Below are 19,426 nucleotides of genomic sequence, written 5' to 3' on the forward strand. Positions count from 1 at the left end.
ATCTCTGGGTGCCTGTGTGTTTCTGATCCTGCTGGGAGCTGGGCTTCCCTCCTGCCTGCCCAGGGCCACCACCGCCCACCCCAGGAAGCTGGGCCCACCTGTGAGACCACCAGCAGGGAGGGTGTGCCTGGTGCTTTACTTCCTGGACGTGAGGCCCAGAGCAGGTGTCCCAGGCACCTGTGGCTGTGTCGGGGTCTTGCTGTGGGACATGGTCACTAGGCTCTCCAAGGGGTACTGCCTGTCCTCCGGCCCGTGCCCAAGTCCCACCTGCCTTCCCAGGCGGTCTCTACAGCAAACCCCATGTCCTCCTTTCCCCTCCCCCACCAGAAGCACCATCCCCACCCTGAGTGTGTTTGTGGGGCCTGGGGGCCTGGTCTTTGGGGAGGCTGGCGGCGGGCACTGTGGCCTCAGTTGCTCCTTCTGTGCCCTTTGGACACGGGGAGGCAGTGGGGTGGCCCCAGGGCAGAGCCTGGTACCTGCAGGGACAGGTGCAGGGGGCCCAGGTCACCCCCTTCCTATGAAGGTGCTTGTTCCCTGCTGACCCTGGTATGTGAACAGGTGGCCCTGGGGAGGGCAGGCCCCCCTGCACAGGGAGCCAGACCCTCCCTGGATGGTCAGGAAGAAGGACAGTCTTCCTCTCTGGGGCCCCACCCCCTCGTGGCTTCCTGCTCTGCAGGTCCTCCACACTGTGCTGTCCTGGGACACTGGTCACCTGGTCCTAGGACATGAACCCTTTTCTGCAGGTCCCTGGGTTTGGGAGGAGGGAGGTGTGGGAAGGACAGGACCCCCTATAGCTGGGCCCCTGAACTGCTGGCCCTGAGCAAGGCTGCCTCCCTGTAGTCTCTGTAGCCCAGTGCCGGGGAGTTCTCCCGGAGCCAGTCCTCGGGCTTGCAGCTGGGCCGCCGCCAGGTGACAGGTCTGCTCACAGTCCCTGCGCAAGCTGGGCACCTCCAGAGTGCGGAAGTGGGTCACCTTTGGAGGTCCCCCCCATAGGACACGAGAGGAAGACTGCCATCCTTGGGTGTCACGTGGCTCTCACATCCCATTGAGTGAGAGGCCACACTTGGGGAGCAGTTGCAGCAGGAGCAGAGGGGAAGGGAACCCCCATTCACTGGGCAGCAGAGCTGGGGTCAGGTTGGAGCGGTGGCCAGTGGCTACATGGTCAGCTCCTGCAGGACATGGGAGAAGGAGGCCAGGCTTGGGGGTGACCTGGCAGAGCCACAGCAGGGTGTGGGCAGGTCGAGGAAGGCCGGCTGCTCACCATGATGGCGTTGACAATGTCGCTCTGGTTGTCCCGCAGGGCCCGCACGGCCTTGGCCCTGGACACATTGGCCTGGGCCATCACCAGCTCAATGTCCCGCAGCTCCAGGCCTGCCTCATCCACCTGGGGGGCAGCAGGAGGTGCTGGGGCTGCTCCTCCCAGTCTGAGCCCCCACCTCCCACTTCCAAGGGGCCTTACCTCCTCCTCATCGCCCTCTTCCTCCTCACACTCTGGCCTCACCCGTGGCCCCGGCACTGACTCGGGGACCAGGGCAGAGGGCTCCGTGGGCACCTTGAACTTCTCGGCGGCAGCTCTGTGCACTTGCTGGGACAGATCCTCGATCTACAACATGGGCAGCTGTCAGCGAGTCTGCCCTGCCCAGCCTGCCTTCACCCATGCCTGCGGCCCCACCTCTAACCTTGGCCTCCCCGAAGACCACATAGGTGTCTGACGCTGGGCTCTTGAAGACATCGGGCTTGGCGATGACAAAGAGGATGTTCTTGGACTTCTGGATGGTGATCCTGGTGACACCCTGGATCTGCCTCAAGCCCAGCTTGGACATGGCCTGGGGGCACGGCAGGCTCAGACCTGGGTGCTGCCCGAAGGCTGTGCTGGGGTTGGGGTGCGCTGGCCCCAGGAGCTGGCACACCGTGGGCCCGTGGGCCAGGGTCCCCGTGGGTAGAACAGCATGGGGACTCAAGCTGATGGCACCCAGCTGTTTCACAGGGTGTTTTATCACATTTCCTTAAGGGCCATGGGTGGGAAAGGTCCCAGTCCTGAGGGTAGCTTGCCAGGCCAGCCTGGCCCTCCCAAGGGAACAGGGTCCCAGCCTACCTTCCTGGCTTTCTTCTCGCTGCGGCTCTGCTTGGCTTTGGCCGAGGTCTCCTCACTGCCGCTGGTTGGGGCCTGGGGAAGGGCAGGGCTCAGCACCGAGGGTGGGGGTGGGCCCCCCTCGCACCTTCCCCACAGCGGGCACCTGGGCCGAGCATGGCACGGCCTGAGGTCCTGAGGTCTCCTGCTCCTCCAGCTCGGCTGACGACTCCCCGTGGCTGTCCGAAGGCTGTCCGGGAGCCCGGAAAGACTCTGTGAACAGGGCATGTGAGGATGGCCCTGCCCCGTGGAGCCGGGGCCTCCAGCATCCCGCCACCTCCTGTCCCTTGGGTCCTTGGCCCGGCCCTCACCTTCCTCTAGACTGTCCTGGTCGTCTTGCTGCTCAGTGGCCGGGGACCCTTGAGGGTTGGCTGGGCTCCGGGGCCCAGAGCCAGGAGGCACTTGGTAGGGGGGTGGGATCCACGAGACCGGGTCTTTGGCATGGGTCCCCCCCACGGGGGCAGCCAAGGAGCTAAGGAGTGGGGCATGGGGTGAGAGGCTGACCTGTGGCCCGGCCCCTGTGGGCTTCCTGGTTCCTGAGAATGCAGACACTGCCTGTGGAGCTCCTGCCTGGGTTGGCAGGAGGTCCAGGGAGCCAGGGGGCTCCTGGTCCTCAACTGAGCCTTCCCGGGGACCCTGGCAAGGGCAGGGGATAGGGTGTGCTGCTGAGGGAGGGGCCACACCCATGAGTGCTCTGGGCATGGAGGGCTCAGGGCTCTGGAGCCTGTCCTGGGGCTGTGGTGGGACGGGACTCGGGGCTCCAGGTCCTGCCTGGGTCTGCTTGTCCCCACTCGGGCTCAGCTCTGGCCGTAGGGAGGGCAGTGCAGGTGTGGGTGCGGGCTCCTCAAGGCAGCCTCTGCCCGGCCTGGGTGCAGCCCTTGATGGAGACTCTGAGGCCACAGCCGGTTGCAGCCTGGACCCCGGGGTGACTCGTCCATTCCCTACATGGCTCTGGGGATGCACCATGCCAACCTGGGGGCAGCTGCTCCCAAGAGCCTTCCCAGGGTCCTGGGGGATTGGCTCACAGCTGCCAGCACCCCGTTTCTCCACTCCTGGGGCCTCCTGTGAGGGCGAGTGGGGCTCAGCCCCCTGGCCAACAGGCAGGGGGGCATCGTGACGGGCTTCTCCGCTGGGTGCCAGTAGGCCTTTAGCTACTTCTGTCCCACTGGAGGTAGGCCCAGGGGAGTTCAGGGTCTCTTTGGGGGAGTCCAAGCATTCTGTGGGGAGATGTGAAGATTCTAGGATCTCCAAGGTAACCTTGGGGCAACTGGAATCCTCCTTGTGGAGGTCCGGGTGGTCCAGGACCTCCATAGGGTACTGTGGGGGGGCTTGGATCTCCACAGCAGGCTCAGCAGTGTCTGGGATCTCCAAGGTTGGACTGGGGAGGTCTGGGGTCTTTGCAGAGGGCTCAGAGGTATCCAGAACCTCCATGGTAGGGCTGGGGAAGTCTGGGGTGTCAAGGGTCTCCATGGGGGGATGTGAGGGGTCCTGGATATCCACAGCAGGCTCAGGGGTGTCCAGGACCTCCTTGGCTAGTTCAGGGGTGTCCAGGGCCTTTGAAGCAGGTTCAGGGGTGCCCTGGACCTTCAAGGTGAGTTCAGGGGTGTCCTGGGCCTTTGAAGCAAGTTCAGGGGTGCCCTGGACCTTTAAGGTGAGTTCAGGGGTGTCCTGGGCCTCTGAAGCAAGTTCAGGGGTGCCCTGGACCTTCAAGGTGAGTTCAGGGGTGTCCTGGGCCTTTGAAGCAAGTTCAGGGGTGCCCTGGACCTTCAAGGTGAGTTCAGAGGTATCCTGGGCCTTTGAAGTGAGTTTAGGGGTATCTGGGGCCTCCATGGTAGTCTTGGGGGAGCACACATCTCCATATGGAGCCCAGTACATCCCGATGTCTGCAGCTGGCTTTGGATGACCCTGTTGGGTCTGACCCAAGGCCTGGGGCTCTCGGTCTCCAGTGTGGCCTGTGTCCTTCTTGAGGTCTGGCTTCAGTCCACAGGTTTTGCCTCCCTCCCGCTGGGCCCTGGGGGCTGGGGGCTGGGTCCCTGAGTCGCAACCCATGTATGTCTGCAGGCTGGGAGAGCCCGCTGCATCCCGAAGGGGCACACATTTGGCTACAGGGACAGCGTCCTCAGGTGGGGTGTGGCCCTCTCCTTCAGGTGGGGGCTCCTGGCCAGCACCCTCCTTCAGGTCCCGCAGAGCCTCTGGGCTGGGCGTCTGGCCCGCCTCTGCTCTCAGGGCCCAGTGCTCAGTCCTGGGCTCAGGCTGTAAGGTGGCACCCCTTCTCCCCTGCTGGAGCTGAGGTGTGGCTGCAGGCACAGGCTGTGCTCCAGCGGTGGAGTTTGCCACTTGACCTGGGGCCTGAGCTGCCACCCTGGGGAGACCAGCAGGGGCTACCTGGCCTGACTCTGGGCCTGGTGGAGCAGCGAGCTGTGCGTGGGGCTCGCTGCTATACAGCTGCTCATCCTCCGCCCCTGTGTAGGAAGCTGAGTCGGGGTCTGAGGAGGCAGCCAAGGCATCGTCCTGAAAGGCGAAGGCCTCGTCCACGCCCTCAGTGATGGAGAGGTCGGACAGGGACTGCAAGGAGGATGTGAAGCTGCTGATGTCCTCGTCCTCGCCAGCCCAGTCCCTGCCTGGGTCTGTGGCCTCCTGCCCCTGCCCCTGCCCGGGCGGCAGTGGCGTCACCTCCACGGCCTCCACTTGGAAGATCAGACTGCCCCGGAACGGCAGGAGGGCAGCGGGGACCATAGGGTCATCGGCCAGGAAATCCAGCTCCAGGAAGTGGGCCTCCTGGCCGCAGGAAGAGCTGCTGGCTGTGGAGAGGCTGGACTCAGGAGATGGTGGCCCCAGGGACGCCATGGGGGGCAGCGACCACTCGTGGGCCTCAGACTCTGGTGGGGAGAAGCCCCAGTCCGAGGCCACATCCAGCCCTTCAGAGGGAGCCAGCAGGCTGAGGGAGCAGGACGGGGACGAGGCCCAGCTGTCCCCATCTGCAGTGATGTAGGAGCCAGAGGGTGAGGTGGGTGGAGAGTCCCCTGAGGCCTCGGGCTCAGCCTGGGTACCCTCCACATTCTGGTGGGGCCTGGAGCTGGAGAGCAGGGCAGGGGCCTCGCTGGGGGTGGAGGGAGGCGTGAAGTAGGGTTCGGAGTCAGGCACAGGGAAAGGTACAGGGGGGTCACCCTGAGGACATGATGTGGTGGGTGGGCTCCAGCTCCTGGGCTGCTGCTCTTGGCCCCTGAGCTCCGGCAGGGCTACCGGGGGCACCCGGCACGTCTCCTCCCCCATTACAATCCTCGGCTCCAGGGTGGTTGAGAGAGGCCCTTCTGGGAGCTGGACTTCGGGGGGCCCTAAGCTAGGGCCGCCCTCCATGGGGACCGCCCAGGATGAGGGTGCCTGGCCGGGCCCTGTATCCCAGCTGGCTCCCTCAGGTGGGGGCCGGGCACCTGGTTTGCTGGGCAGGAATGCAAGTGCCAGGGTACTGGGTCTGGGGGTTAGGGCACATTGCGCCAGCCGGTCCCCTCTTGGGCTGGTGGCCTCAGCTGCATCGCAAGACAGATCTGTAGAGAGACAAGAGAGAGGAAAGCTGGCACTTGCTCTGAGAGGCCGCTGCGCCTGGCCGGCTGGAGGCTGAGCCCAGGTGGGGCCTGGGGAAGGGGTGTCATCAGAAGAGGGGGAGCAGGCAAAGGCCATTGCTGTGTCTGGGGAAGAATTCCCTGGTTCCAAGTTCAGCGAGCAGCGTGGGGTTGGGGTGAGTGGGGAGTGGCCGGGGCTCAGATGGGCACTCCAGTGGTGCTGTGAGGTGCTTAGTGCCAATGACATGTCGTCTCCCAGGACACTGGCTCACTGTCTGCTTGCATGGAACCTGCCGTCTTGCTGGGCATGGCAGGAGAGGCCTGCTTGTGGCCTCCTGGGTCAGAGAGCCCTGGGGTGAGGGGCCTGCACTCTACTCAGCTCTGGAACATTCCACCCCAGGTACGTGCTTCCTGGGCCTCAGCCTTCTGTCTGCAAACAGGAGCATCTGCCCAGATTCGAGGTGAAGCATTCCCAGGGGTGCCCTCCACAGGGCGCCTGTCTGCCACAGCAGAGCCCCCGCCTTTGGGTCCTATTGCTGAGGTGCTGGGTAGCCAGGGGGTCCTGAGGGGGCAGTTCCTGGGGTCTGCTGGGGTGTGATGGATACCCCATACCTGAGGTAGGTGTGGCTTTGTGGGGAAGATGGGGCCCTGGGCACTGAGCCTGGCATGGGACCCCTGCCCCTCCCCCCATTGGACCCCAGTGTCCCAGGGCAGGGGGAAGACAGAGTTGGGCCAAGGCTGAAGTAGAGAAGCCTGGAAGTCAAAGGTTTTAGTGACTTATTCAAGGTCATCAAACAGTCTGAGCAGGGCCAGCCCTAGCCCCTGGGCCTGGGGACCCAGCCCTGCCCCCTCTCCTGGAGCAGAGGGAGCCTGGCCTCTGACAGCTCGGGTCCCACCCACAGCAAGGTGCCCTTGGCCCTGGGAGTCGCACAGGGCTGCCCTGCCAAGTCTTCCCAGGCCAGGCAGACAACTGCGGCTCCAGGGTGGCGGACCTGGCCGTCCAAGGATGGCTGGAGGCTCGCAGCTCCCCGCGGCACTATGCGGGGCCTCCGACCTCCCTCCTCTCACACCCACAGCACCCCTTCGGCTTCCCAGATGTCAACCTCCTTCCTGAGCCCCCCTCTGGGACCAGGGCGGGTCCTAGAAGCCCTCAGGCATATGCGGGACAACTGTCCCCAGGGCCCAGGGTGCCGCTGGGAACTTGCCGCTCCTGGTTCAGGTCCAGACCTGCCCAGGCCCGCAGCTGCGCGCAGACAATGGGGCGCCCTGGGTCTGAAGCGCTCGGTCCAGCCAGTCACTCCGGCTCTTTGCCACAGTCCCAGGGCGGCTGAGCAGCGGTCAGCATTCAGGTGCTGGGGAGGGAAGGGGACTGGGATGGACAGGGCGTGGGGGAGACGCACGCAGCAGAGAGCGCGGGGCCTCACCTTTGCGGGGCCCTGGGCCTCCTGCCTCCAGCAGCAGCCGCTCTTCTAGGGCTGCTTCCCCGGGCATGGCCTCGCCGTGGGCTGTCCTTCTGTCCGGTCCCGTCTGTGAGTCCCTCCCGTGGAGCTCACGCCGCGGCCACCGCCCCTTGCCCGGGTGGGAGGGGGGTGGTCACTGGGTGACGTCAGCACTGCCCCGCCCTGAGTGAGTGTGCGCGCCTCCGGGCACTGCGGGTCCCTCCCTCCCCGCGCCCTCCCCCTTCGGGGCGGAGCAAAAGCCCCGCTTTTCCTTAGAGTCTCCCACCCTCCCAGCGGGAGAGGGGCTCGGGTGGCTGAAGCTGGGCCGCTGCCCGCGTGGCATCACCCCTCAGCTGGGGCAGGTGTCCCTAGATCTCGGGGTGCGGGGGCGGAGGTGATGGGAGGCTCTGGGAGCTGGGGTGCTTTGCGTGAGGTGACGCAGCCCCCTCCTCATCCCCGCCCCAGCGCCCCCCCCCCATTTCCCCTTTGTGGCCCCCACCAGCCGTGGTCAGCATCCCCACCCAGCCTGATGCCTCCATCCATAAAGTGAGCTGGACCCGCGCATTCTGATTGGCGGGTTCTAGCAGGTTGGTCTCCATGGCAACTGCCTCCCGGCTCTGTGGCAACCAGAGCCAGAGAAGATAGTTCCCGGAGCTTTGCTGCCCTACCTCCACACCCTTCAGCTCTCTGCCTGGAACCCGGAGAAACCCACCCTCCTCCTCCCGCCCCAGCCCCGCCAGAACCCCGGCCCCACCCCCAGAGCACGAGCCCACCCTCCCAAGGAGCCGCCCCTGTGCCAGGCTCCGGGGGACACTGTCACTGCCCGGGCTGGGCGGGGACTGGACTCGAGTCAGAGTGGCTGTTGTTGGTGGAAGGGTGTGTCCTCCAACCCATCCTTTGCTGGCCCCGCCCCGGAGCCCCCAAAGAGTCCACCCGAAACTGCTCTGCAGACAAAGATTCTAAAGCAGGAAGTCAACAGCCCCGACACTGGAGGCCGGTGACAGAGCAAAGGCCCTGGGGGCTCGCATTTCAGACCACCCCGGGATCTCGGATGGGTCCGCCTCCTCCCCGTGGGCCGCTGTGTGTGTGCAAGGCAGGGAGGCCTCCGGGGTTATGGTAACACCAGTGAGACCCTGGGAAGAAGTCTCGTTAGACAGCCATGGTGGCTGAGAAGGGACCTGGAGCCAGAAGCGTCCAATGAAGGCCTTTTATTGGAGGTGGGGCACCGCAATCAGGGGCTGGGTACAGATGGCAGCTCCAAGGGAGAGGGGAGAAGGGCCTGTGAGGTGTGGGACAGACCAGGGTGGGGGTCACCCTGTGAATATGCCCCGTCCTTTCCAGGGGTCTGATCAGGGAGGGCTGGTTCTGTGCAAAGACAGAGGGGAGGGGCAGTGAGGACTCAACCGACTCCAACAGGATGCCTCACTCGCTGCTGATACAGGGACCTTGTGATCTTGGCCCACGCCCTGCTGGTCTTTGTTCCAGCCCAGGCGGTGGGGCAGGCACATGCTAACAGTTCTCACCATAAGCTCTCGAGTCCCTTCATTTGTTAGGGTTTACATCGTCCTTGTGGCAGCTGGCACCCCCCACCCTGGCCTGGCCTGAGTTGTGGTCAGGCCAGCCCAGAAAACAGCTAGCAAACAACTAGAGCAGGCAGGAGGAGGCAGGCCCCTCCCCACTGTATGGGGGCGGGGGGGGGGGGGGGGGGNCCCCGGTGGGGGGGGGGGGGGGGGGGGGGGGCGGGGAAGGGCAGACCCAGAGACCAGGAGCCTGCCAGGGACATCGGAGGGTGTCCTGTCCCCTTCCAGGGCATCTGGTCACAAACCCCTTCCTGGCCTCTCAGCTGTGTAGGCCCAGCCTGTGGGAAGCACAGGTCAGCGACAAAGAGGTGGGGGCTGGTCAGTGACTGGAGGGGCTCCTCCAGCTGGCCAGGTGGCAAGCCCAGGGGTAGTTGTCCCATCCTGTCCTTGAAGAAGCCTCAGAGGGGCTGCAGGACATTCGCATGGTGCCCCAGGAGGGGGTGGTTCTCCCCAAGTTGACTGGCTATGACCTTGTTGAAGCCACTGTCAGGATTCAGGAGGGGCCCCAGGCAGCAGCATCCCCATCTGTGGCCTGGGTGAGGCTTGCTCTCAGGAGCCTAGGTGTAGGGAATGCTACCTCTCAGGGTGGCCCCTGACGGGTGGCCTGCTTTCCACCTGGAGGCCTGCAGCTGCCTCAGCTCTGCACTGACCCTGTTGCCCGTTGCTGAGGTGGCAAACACTCCAGTTTCCTCAGCATCACGGAGTCTCAGCACCCACCCGTGCCCCTGCCATGGCCACCCCACCATGCCTAGCAGGAGGTGCCCTGTGGCTGCACTGTCCTGGTCAGGGGCCATGTCCACCACTATCCAAAATGGCTGTCACCCCTGAGGAGGCTCCATGGGTGAGTCCTCCCCTTCAAAGTCCACAATCGAGCTTTGTTTAAAGCCCCGATGTCATGTTCACTTGTGTCTGTCAAGCTCAGATTGCATGACATGGGCACAGGGCCTGTCCTTGAGGGACTTGAGGGACTGACCGTCTAGGACAGATGCCTCCACTCATTCAGAGGCCACACGGACAGCCGGACATCAGGCCAAGGCAAAGCACAGGGCACAGACCCCAGAGCGCGGAGTTCCCAGAACATGGGAGTTTTCTTCTCTTGCTGAAAGTGGGTGTATGTTCAGTGCCTGGGGGGTCTGGGTCCCAAGTGAAGAGACCTGAATGTGGACGACTGTTTGCCGGATTCTTCAGTGAAACCATAGGAGCCTGGGGGTTTCTTTGGGGGAGTTTTTAAATTATGGATTAAATTTTTAAAATAATTGCCCTGCCTGGTGTAGCTCAGTGGATTGAGCACGGGCCTACAAACCAAAATAATTCTAGGGTTATTATAATTATCTGTTTCATATGGGGTGAGTTATGTATTAATAGTTTATGTTTGTTGAGTTTCTTTCTCTCTTTGCTGACTTCTCCCTCCTTGGTCCATCGCCACTCATAGAGAGAGGGTGTTAAGTCTCCAACTGTCACTGTGGATTGTCTGTTTCCTTCAGTGATACCAGGTTTTGCTTCATGTATTTTTCAGTCTGTTTGGTGTGTACACAGTTTGGAAAGTGTCTTCTTGGTGGATTGATCCTTCATCAAAACATAATGTCCCTATCCTGGCTGGTGTTGGTCAGTGGAGTGAGTGGCGGTGGCTGGCAAACCAAATGGTTGCTAGTTTGATTCCCAGTCAGGGCACATGCCTGTGTTGCAAGCAAGGTCCCCAGTAGGGGGCGTGTGAGAGGCAACCACACATTGATGTTTCTCTCCCTCTCTTTCTCCCTTCCTTCCCCCTCGCTAGAAAGAAATAAACAACATCTAGAAAACAACAATCCAATACTTAAAAAAAAACCATAATGTCCCTTTCTGCCTCTGGTCATTTTCTTGCTCTGAAGACAACTTTGTCTGAAATGAATGTAGTCATTCCTGCTTTCCTTTCATTAATTTTGCCTGGTAATTCTTCCCCTCCTTTAAATTCAACCTATCTATGGTGTTCCATTGAATTTGTCCCAAATTCAATTGGCCAGAAAGTCCGCAAGCTTGGCTAAAATGTTCCTTGGGCCAAGAAATTTGTTTGATTGGTCAAAAAGTTTGTTCAAGCCCTGGCTGATGTGGCTCAGTGGATTGAGCACGGGCCTGCGAACCAGACGATCGCGGTTCAATTCCCAGTCAGGGCACATGCCTGGGTTGCAGGCCAATTCCCAGGAGGGGACACATCAGAGGCAACCATACATTGATGTTTCTCTCCCTCTCTCCTTCCCTTCCCCTCTAAAGATTAAAAAAAAAAAAGTTTGTTCAATTGGCCATAAAGCTTTTTCAGTTGGCCAGAAAGTTTATTCGGTAGGCTTAAGAAGTCCGAAAATGTTGCTTATTTTCTTCCATCTTTAATATTAAATGCCTACACAGAAATTCACAACTTTTGGTAAGTTGTTTTAAAAACTTCAATCTGATATGATGGTTGCCCCAATACAATCTAACCAAATTGTTTCAAGTGAAATTAAAGACAACTCAGTGCTACTAGAGTCAGCTTATGGAAAGGCTAATGGACATTTTTTGACCGGACACATTTTCTGGCCAGAGGACGAACTTTTTGGCTAGCTGAACGAACTTTCTGATCAAATGAATTTCTTGGTTGAATGGACTTTTTTTTTTTTTTTTGCCAATTGAACAAACTTTTTGGTCAGCTGAACAAACTTTCTGATCAAATGAATTTCTTGAGTGAACAAACTTTTTGAGCAATCGAACGAACTTTCTGGCCAATTGAACAAATTTCTTGACCCAAGGAACATTTTAGCCAAGCTTGTGGACTTTCTGGCCAATTGAATTTGGGACAAATTCAATGGAACACCATAGATAGGTTGAATTTAAAGGAGGGGAAGAATTACCAGGCAAAATTAATGAAAGGAAAGCAGGAATGACTACATTCATTTCAGACAAAGTTGTCTTCAGAGCAAGAAAATGACCAGAGGCAGAAAGGGACATTATGGTTTTTTTTTAAGTATTGGATTGTTGTTTTCTAGATGTTGTTTATTTCTTTCTAGCGAGGGGGAAGGAAGGGAGAAAGAGAGGGAGAGAAACATCAATGTGTGGTTGCCTCTCACACGCCCCCTACTGGGGACCTTGCTTGCAACACAGGCATGTGCCCTGACTGGGAATCAAACTAGCAACCATTTGGTTTGCCAGCCACCGCCACTCACTCCACTGACCAACACCAGCCAGGGCTATATCTTGTGTTTTTATCCCATCAGCCACTTTTATGTCTCTTGATTGAAGAATTTTTTAAAAAATATTTTCTTTATTTATTTTTAGACAGAGGGGAAGGGAGGGAGAAAGAGAGAAACATCACCCTGCACTGGGGAACCTCGTCCACAACTCAGGCATGTGCCCTAACTGGGAATTAAACCAGCGACCCTTTGGTTTGGTGTCCGGCACTCAATCCACTGAGCTCAGTCATTCAGGACACAAAGCTAATTTTTTCAATGGCCAAGAGACCAGCCTCTAGCAAGACCGACAGGGAAAGAGAAAGAGGCCGTGAATTACCCATCTCAGGACTGAAACCAAGGACGTCCCTGCAGACCCTGCAATGTCAGGGGAGGAGGGAAAGCCAGGGACAATGTGACAAATACACTGGACAATTAGAACGGCCCAAGGACTCCAGAAACGCAAGCCGTTGTAAAGTCTCTACTTCTCACTGCCCGTCACCATCTGTTTCAAACATGGAACATTTTCCTTATGTTTATGTAGAGAATTGTATGTGGAAATAGTCAAGGCAGCTTTTTTTTGGCTTAACTTGTATGGAACTCAAAGAGGAAAGGAAGACATGTCGGTGTCAGACGGAGTTGGGCTGTGAGGAATGAAGACAGACAGGGTGAGGGTCTTGTCTTCTCAGACTGAGGAATGAGGGGACAGGGAAGAGCCAGGCTGGAGGCAGCCGACTGCCACACTCAGAGCTACAGTGACAGAGGAAGCTGGGAGATGGAGGCAGAGGCCACACCCCTGACCGAGGCAGGTGTCCCCCCAGGAGGGCCCCTGTCTGTGGGTGCCCTGCCCAGTTGGGCTCCCGGGAACCACCCTCTCTGAAAAGCCCTCCAGGGAGATATCAAGCAGGACTCACAGATGCTGGGGTCAGTCCCAGGCCGACGCTAATCATGAGTCCCCTGGTGACATTCCTAGGCAGCCCCCTAGGCTCATTGGTGCTTCAAAAGAACAGAGTGTGTACACCCTGCATCATGCGCCGTGCTAGTACCACATGTCTGAGAGTCGGGCATTCGGGTAGTTCTGGGCCTCTCCGGGCCAGCCCTCCGAGTGGGCACGGGTGGGCTCTGTGGGTCTCACCAGGGGAGCAGAGTGGCCCTGGGAGACACCCCACCTTCAGAACTTGGCAGTGGTGCTTGTCGAGCACACGGAAGAGAAGCCTCTGTGTGGCCAGGCAGGTAGTCCTCAGCTGCCTCAGGTCCTGAGAACAGGTGTGGCCGCACCCTGGGCTACTTCCTTCCTCCAGGGGCCGCTTCTCAGAGTAGGAAGCATGTATACGCCTTCTTGCCTAAGAGGCACATGAGGATCCTCTTATTTCGGGTGTTGCTAGCCCCAGACTCAAGGCCCCTGACTTCCAGAATCCTGACCCAAGGGCTTGGCGGCTGTAAGGCGTCATCAGGGCAGACCCCTCAGTGGGCGCCAGCCTCTACTGCCCTCTGCCAGCCACCAGGAGGAAGGACAGGCAAAGCGCTGCTCCCTGACATTGATGTTAACTCTGGGTCATTCCTGCAGGTACAGCTTCCTTGGGGTTCACCAGAACCTCTACTGGACTCACATCCCGTGAGTGGGCAGGGGGTCAGGGCTGCTTGGGGTCCACCATGGGATGTCAGGACCCAGCACATTGAGCCTGGGTCCTGAGCCCCTGAGTATTGGGGTCGGCCCCCAACATCCCATGGCTGGATTCAGGAGGCAGTGGCTGGGGAGGGAGAAGGCCCACAGCCCCACACAGGGTGTGGGTGCACTCCTGGGGCGTGAGGGAGACTGGAATGGGAGGCACGTAGAGCAGGGCTCAGGCCACCTCTGCGTTTTCCTGTTATTCTTCCCGAGGACGTTCTGGGACCTCATGTCCACTGTTTAGCACCTTTATTTCTCCAAGTCAGACTGAAAAAACAGAATGACACTTTCGGCTGCCAGCAACGATGTTTGGCAGTTCTCAGAAAAGATACAGATGATCAGAAAGTATATAAAATTTCATTAGAAATAACAAATGTAAATCAAAGCAAGGAGACACCATTTTTCTCTATTAAAGTGGCAAAGGTTTTTTAAAAATATATTTTATTGATTATGCCATTAGAGTTGTCCCATTTCCCCCCCTTCATTCCCCTCCACCCTGCATACCCTCCCACCCACATTCCCCCTCTTTAGTTCATGTCCATGTGTCACAAGTTCTTTAGTTTCTACATTTCCCACACTACTCTTGCCCTCCCCCTATTTTCTACCTACCATCTATGCTACTTATTCTCTGTACCTTCTCCCCCTTCTCCCCCTCCCACTCCCCTGTTGCTAACCCTCCATGTGATCTCCATTTCTATGTTTCCACTCCTGATCTAGCTGTCCTCTTAGTTTGCTTTTGTTTTAGGTGTGGTTGTTAGTAACTGTGAGTTTGCTATCCTTTCACTGTTCATATTTTTTATCTTCTTTTTCTTAGATAAGTTCCTTTAACATTTCATATAATAAGGGATTGGAGATGATAAACTCCTTGAACTTGACTTTATCTGAGAAGCACTTTATCTGTCCTTCCATTCTAAATGAAAGCTTTACTGGATAGAGCAATTTTGGATGTAGGTCTTCGGATTTCATGACTTGGAAACACTTCTTTCCAGCCCCTTCTTGCCTGGAAGGTGTCTTTTGAGAAATCAGCTGATAGTCTGATGGAAACTCCTCTGTAGGTGACTGTCCCCTGATCTCTAGCTGCTTCTAGGATTCTCTCTTTCATTTTAATCTTGGCTAATGTAATTATGATGTACCTTTGTGTGTTCCTTCTTGGGCCCAACTTCTTTGGGACTCTCTGAGCTTCCTGGACTTCCTGGAAGTCTATTTCCTTTGCCAGATTGGGGAAGTTCTCCTTTATTATTTGTTCAAATACATTTTCCACTCGTGGCTGTTTCTTTTCCCCTTCTGGTACCCCTATAATTTGGATGTTGGAATGTTTAAAGATGTCCTGGAGGTTCCTAAGCTTCGCCTCATTTTTTTGAACTCTTGTTTCTTCATTCTTTTCTGTTCGATCATTTTTATCTTCCTTCTGGTCCATTCCATTGATTTGAGTCCCAGTTTCCTTTCCATCACTATTGGTTTCCTGTGCATTTGCCTTCATTTCAATTAGTTTAGTCTTCCTTTGTTCCTCTAATTTGTGACTAAAATCAACCAGTTCTGTGAGCATCCTGATCACCAGGGTTTTGAACTGTGCATCTGATAGGTTGGCTATCTCTTGGTCACTTAAAAGTATTGGCTCTGGGGCTTTGATTTGTTCTTCTGTTTGAGCCATAATATTTTGGTCTGTTTGCGCCTGTTATGTACGAGGGGCGGAGCCTTAGGTGTTTACCAGGGCGGGGTGACCCACCTCGCTGGGTTGTGACGCTGTATGTGGGGGCAGGGTCAGAGAGGGACAATGGCGTTCGTACTGCTCTCTCTCAGATTTCGGTTTCCTCTGCTGCTTCCCGCAAGCAAATTGGGCCCTTCTGGTGCTGGTTCCTGGGTGGGAGGGCTTGTGTACATTCTTGGACCCTGTGGGACTCTCCAATGAACTCTTCTGAGGCTCAGAGTCTCTTCTGGCACCTCAACCCCCACAGGTGTTTCCAATTGGTGTTTTGAGGCTTTATTTCCCGGCGCCGGGGCCCTGGGTTTCGTGGTCCGTCTCACTGCCTGTTTTTTGCCTCGTTTATCTGCACGCAAATGTGTGTCCACGGTCAGCCAGCCACTCTGGGCACCTCACTGGGTCTGCTTGTTTCCTCCTTGCACCTGGGTCGCCAACCACTGCCTCTTCAGGCCAGGAACTCTCTCCACTGGCCTGTAATTCTGTGCCTCTTACTAGTCTAGATGAATGGTTCTTTGTTGTCGGACTTCAGTACAGCTCAATTTTCTGTCTGTTCTGGTTCTATTTGTGTTTCTAAATCTTTGTTGTCCTTAATTTTGGTTGTGCGAGGAGGTACAGTGTTTCCACCTACACCTCCATCTTGGCTGGAGGTCCGCAAATGTTCTTTAATGATGACAGACACCCAGGGTGGGGAAGGCTCAGAGGAGCGAGTTCTCTGAGGCAGGAGGGTGGCCTGTGGGGCCGTTTCTGAGGGATGTGGACACACGCACCCCCTGTGCCCCAACTCCTAGTGGACTGTGAGGACAGGCTGAGGACTGTGTGTACAGGTCTCCCTGCGAGGCTGCACAGCACAGCCACTGCTTGTAAGGACCTGGGGATGACAGCAGTTGGACTGTTACATGCTCACAGAAACACAGCAGGACGCTGAGCACGCATGTGGGCGCTATGGACAGGAGTCAGCAAGCTGCGAGAGGGCATATGCTGGTATGAGAGAGGACAGCATGAGCCTGTATTTGCTTTACAAAACCACATGTGTGCACACACATGTAGAAGAACATTAAGGATTTATACCATGTTACTACTGGCTGACCGTGGTCCAGCCACAGCAGGGCCCAGGGATTCCTGAAAGGTGGGTAAGGCATCGGCAATGGGTAACAGACGACAACAGGCCTCAAAGGGCGGTGAAGCTCTGTTCCGTTTTTATTGCAAGTACAAGCAGGTTTTTATATTTTCATTTTTGGTAGTGATTAACATTTGCAGGTGCATAGCATAATTGGTTAAGCAGAAAAAATCAATATAAAGGTAACCAGGAAAAGTACAAAAGTTCCCATAGATTCAGTTATATTGAATAAAAGTTGTTTTGACCAAGAGGACAATTAATCAGACAATTTGAAATAGCTGTATGTACAGAGTTTGAATGTCTTATTGTTTATTAAAGTTTCTCAGAATTTGTCATGGGGCAAAAGGATACGCTAGATTGAGTAGAGGTAATAGGAAATTTATTATAAGGACTTTGTGATGTCTAACTTAGCTATCCGTTCTTTTCTATAAAATGTTTCTCTGTGTACTATAAACTCTGACTCCCTAATAACTGTTTCTACATGCTTAATAGCTAACCAGCTTCTCTTATTTCTTAGCCTGTCTAATTCTAATTGATATATATCCCTATTCAAGGTAAAGGAGGGGCTGTTATTCCAACTTTTAGACATTCAGGGGCTATTTCATCAGAGGGGATTTTTTCCATCCTTTCAGGCAGTTCCGTGGGGAATACTAATGTTTTCCCCTGAACTGTCCCTTCCTCTTGGGTGATTTTCTCAGGAATAAGTAAGTACAGTACAATGCCTATATTCAGTAGCAAGAGTAAAATAGTTAAAATAAAACCGCCAATTGTTAACTCATTTTGGATGCTACATTCTCTTCCGTGGAGACGAATTCCTTGAACTCGAGTCCCCCATGCCCGGACCTTGTCAGACAACATGGTTGGAAGAGGACGTGGCAATTGGCAACCTCTGGATTATGCAAATATGAGGGATTAAAAGTGTTCATACCCATTTTTGTATTTACCTGCAACAAATGTTTACTATTTCCGACATAAGAAGGAAAGAATAGCCCAAGCCTCGTTTTGGGAGAGGCTGGCCTGGGTCTGGCTGTGCCCAGCTGGGCCAGTTGCCCCCAGACACATCTGCTCGGGTTTGTGCCTTCTGACTCAAGAGGACGATTCCCATGGCTGTTCTGCAGAGGCTGCATCATGGCCACGGGGCTGCTGGTCTGGAATAGGTCTGTCCTTTGTGCAGAAGCCTGCTGGGGCTTTGACTGGGTGGGGAGTGCATAGGCTGGTGGCAAAGCCCAGCCCCAGGCCCACATGTTAGTGGGGAGAAGCTGTGGGGAGCAAGGGCCGCAGCAAACCAGGTCACTAGCGTGTCCCGGTGTAGGTGCAGATCTCCTGGATCAGAGGTGGGTGATGAGCAGACTCCAGAACTCACTCACACAGACCACTCAAGGTGATTCATTTCAGAAGGGAAAGGACAGAACAGCAGAACGTCCCAGTAGTCAGAGAGGTTTGCAACACCACCCACTCCGGTAGAGCGGCCCCACAGCTGTAGAAATGTCTGTGTTCAGGGCTGGCAGAGAGACTCCAAGGGACCAATACACCGTGAAGACCAGGCCCAGCGGGCTCAGTAGCTGACGATAGCATCCACTGAGGAAGTCTCTGCCAGGAGCAAAGGAAGCACGAATGTGTGCAGAGAAGGCAAACCCACAAACCACTGCGTGTCATGCAAAGGCCTGTCTCTCCTGTATGTGTCCCTCCTCTGTGGCCACGGGAGGCCCGGGACCAGCCCCTTCAGCCCAGAGCAGAGGCCCTCATACCTGGTATGGGAGGTGTTTCCAAAGTGTTCCTGATTCACGGTTTAAATACAAAAAAGCTTGTGAATGCTAAACTCTTAAACAGGATAAACTACAGCAAAGTTAGTGACACAACAGTCACTCTCAGACATCCGTGTGCTGTCTTGAACGAGAGCTTCAGGAGCACAGTTTGTCCTGTGTCGTTCTGGCTAGATGGCTGGTGACCGCTGGCTCTTCCGGGGCAGGAAGCCAGGGAGCCCTGGGTTCAAGGAGAGCCCAGCAGGGCGCAGGGAGGGCAGGTGACCTGAGAAACGCCCCGGGTCTGGAACTGCGCCAAGGGGCGCTGAGAGGACGCTGGGACACGAAGTGAGCGAGGCCGAGGAGGTGGGCAGAGCCCGAGCATCAAGTCAGGTCAGGTCCCTGAGTCCCTCACATGGAACTCATGCCCCGGGTACCACCCCTCCCCGGGAGGTGGGGTGGTGGTGGTCAGTGGGTGACGTCAGCACTGTCCCACCCTGAGTGAGTGTGCGCACCACTGGGCACTGCGAGTCCCTCCCTCCCTGATTGCACGCCCTGCCCTCTCTCCTGCCCTGCCCTCTCTCCCGAGGGTGGAGCGAAGGCTGGCTTTTCTGCGGAGTCTCCCGCCCTCCCAGCTGGAGAGGGGTTGGCGGCTTAGGCCCCAGGAGGGGCATCACCCCTCAGCTGGGTCAGGAATAGGCAGGGGTCACCAGACCTTGGAGCACCAGGGTGGAGGTGGTTGGAGGTTCTGGGGACCGGGCACTTTGCAGAGGCGATGCAGCTCCCTCCTTGCTCCCGCGGCCCCCCCATTTCCCCTTTGTGGCCCCCCACCTGCCGGTCAGCATCCCCACCCAGCCTGATGCCTCCATCTGAGAAGTGAGAGGGATCCCCTGGTCCTGATTGGCTGGTGCTAGCAGGTTGGTCTCCATGGCAACCAGAGCCAGAGATGACGATCCCTGGAGGTCTGCTGCCCCACCCTCCAGCTCTCCTCCTGGAACCTGGAGAAACCCACCCTCTTCCCCAAACCCGGGCCCAGGCAGCACCCTGCCCCTAGGGCCTGAGGCCTCCCTCCCGAGGAGCCACCCCTGTGCCAGGCTCCAGGAGACACAATCACTGCCCTGGCCAGTCGCAGATGGCCAGGGAGTCAGGGCGGTGGTGGACGGGAGGCTGTGTCCTTCACCCGGTCCTCTGCTGGCCCCACCCAGGAGCCCCCTGCTGGGCATCTCTCTGCTGCACAAACCACCCACCCTGCACTCTGGTTCCTCCAGTCGTCGGAAATCAGTCCATCCAGCGGTTTCCTGCCAGGACTCCCT

At 57.1% G+C, this 19,426-nt stretch overlaps 1 protein-coding gene across 1 annotated transcript; it reads right to left on the minus strand.

Moving 5' to 3' along the window:
- Nucleotides 1–2: 2 nt before the first annotated feature.
- Nucleotides 3–7,280, minus strand: NACAD (NAC alpha domain containing). Its single transcript, XM_037041040.1, has 8 exons — nucleotides 7,116–7,280; nucleotides 2,443–5,676; nucleotides 2,238–2,344; nucleotides 2,096–2,167; nucleotides 1,680–1,826; nucleotides 1,460–1,603; nucleotides 1,262–1,384; nucleotides 3–1,169 (listed from the first exon to the last, which is right to left on the minus strand). Exons 1-8 carry the CDS (start codon nucleotides 7,180–7,182, stop codon nucleotides 1,155–1,157), a joined length of 3,909 nt encoding a protein of 1,302 aa, XP_036896935.1. The 5' UTR covers nucleotides 7,183–7,280; the 3' UTR covers nucleotides 3–1,154.
- Between the last annotated feature and the right edge of the window lie 12,146 nt (nucleotides 7,281–19,426).

Source organism: Sturnira hondurensis, unplaced genomic scaffold, assembly GCF_014824575.4.
Source record: "Sturnira hondurensis isolate 20B ecotype Veracruz unplaced genomic scaffold, ASM1482457v3 Scaffold0002840, whole genome shotgun sequence".
Taxonomy (NCBI): Eukaryota; Metazoa; Chordata; class Mammalia; order Chiroptera; family Phyllostomidae; genus Sturnira; species Sturnira hondurensis.

Excerpts from the sequence above, each read along its gene's own strand:
- NACAD (XM_037041040.1), bottom strand. The coding sequence starts at position 7,182 with ATGCCCGGGGAAGCAGCCCTAGAAGAGCGGCTGCTGCTGGAGGCAGGA. Across the intron at positions 2,345-2,442 it reads CCAGGACAGTCTAGAGGAAG|AGTCTTTCCGGGCTCCCGGA; the intron begins GTGAGGGCCGGG and ends CCCTGTTCACAG. Across the intron at positions 1,604-1,679 it reads TGGTCTTCGGGGAGGCCAAG|ATCGAGGATCTGTCCCAGCA; the intron begins GTTAGAGGTGGG and ends CCCATGTTGTAG.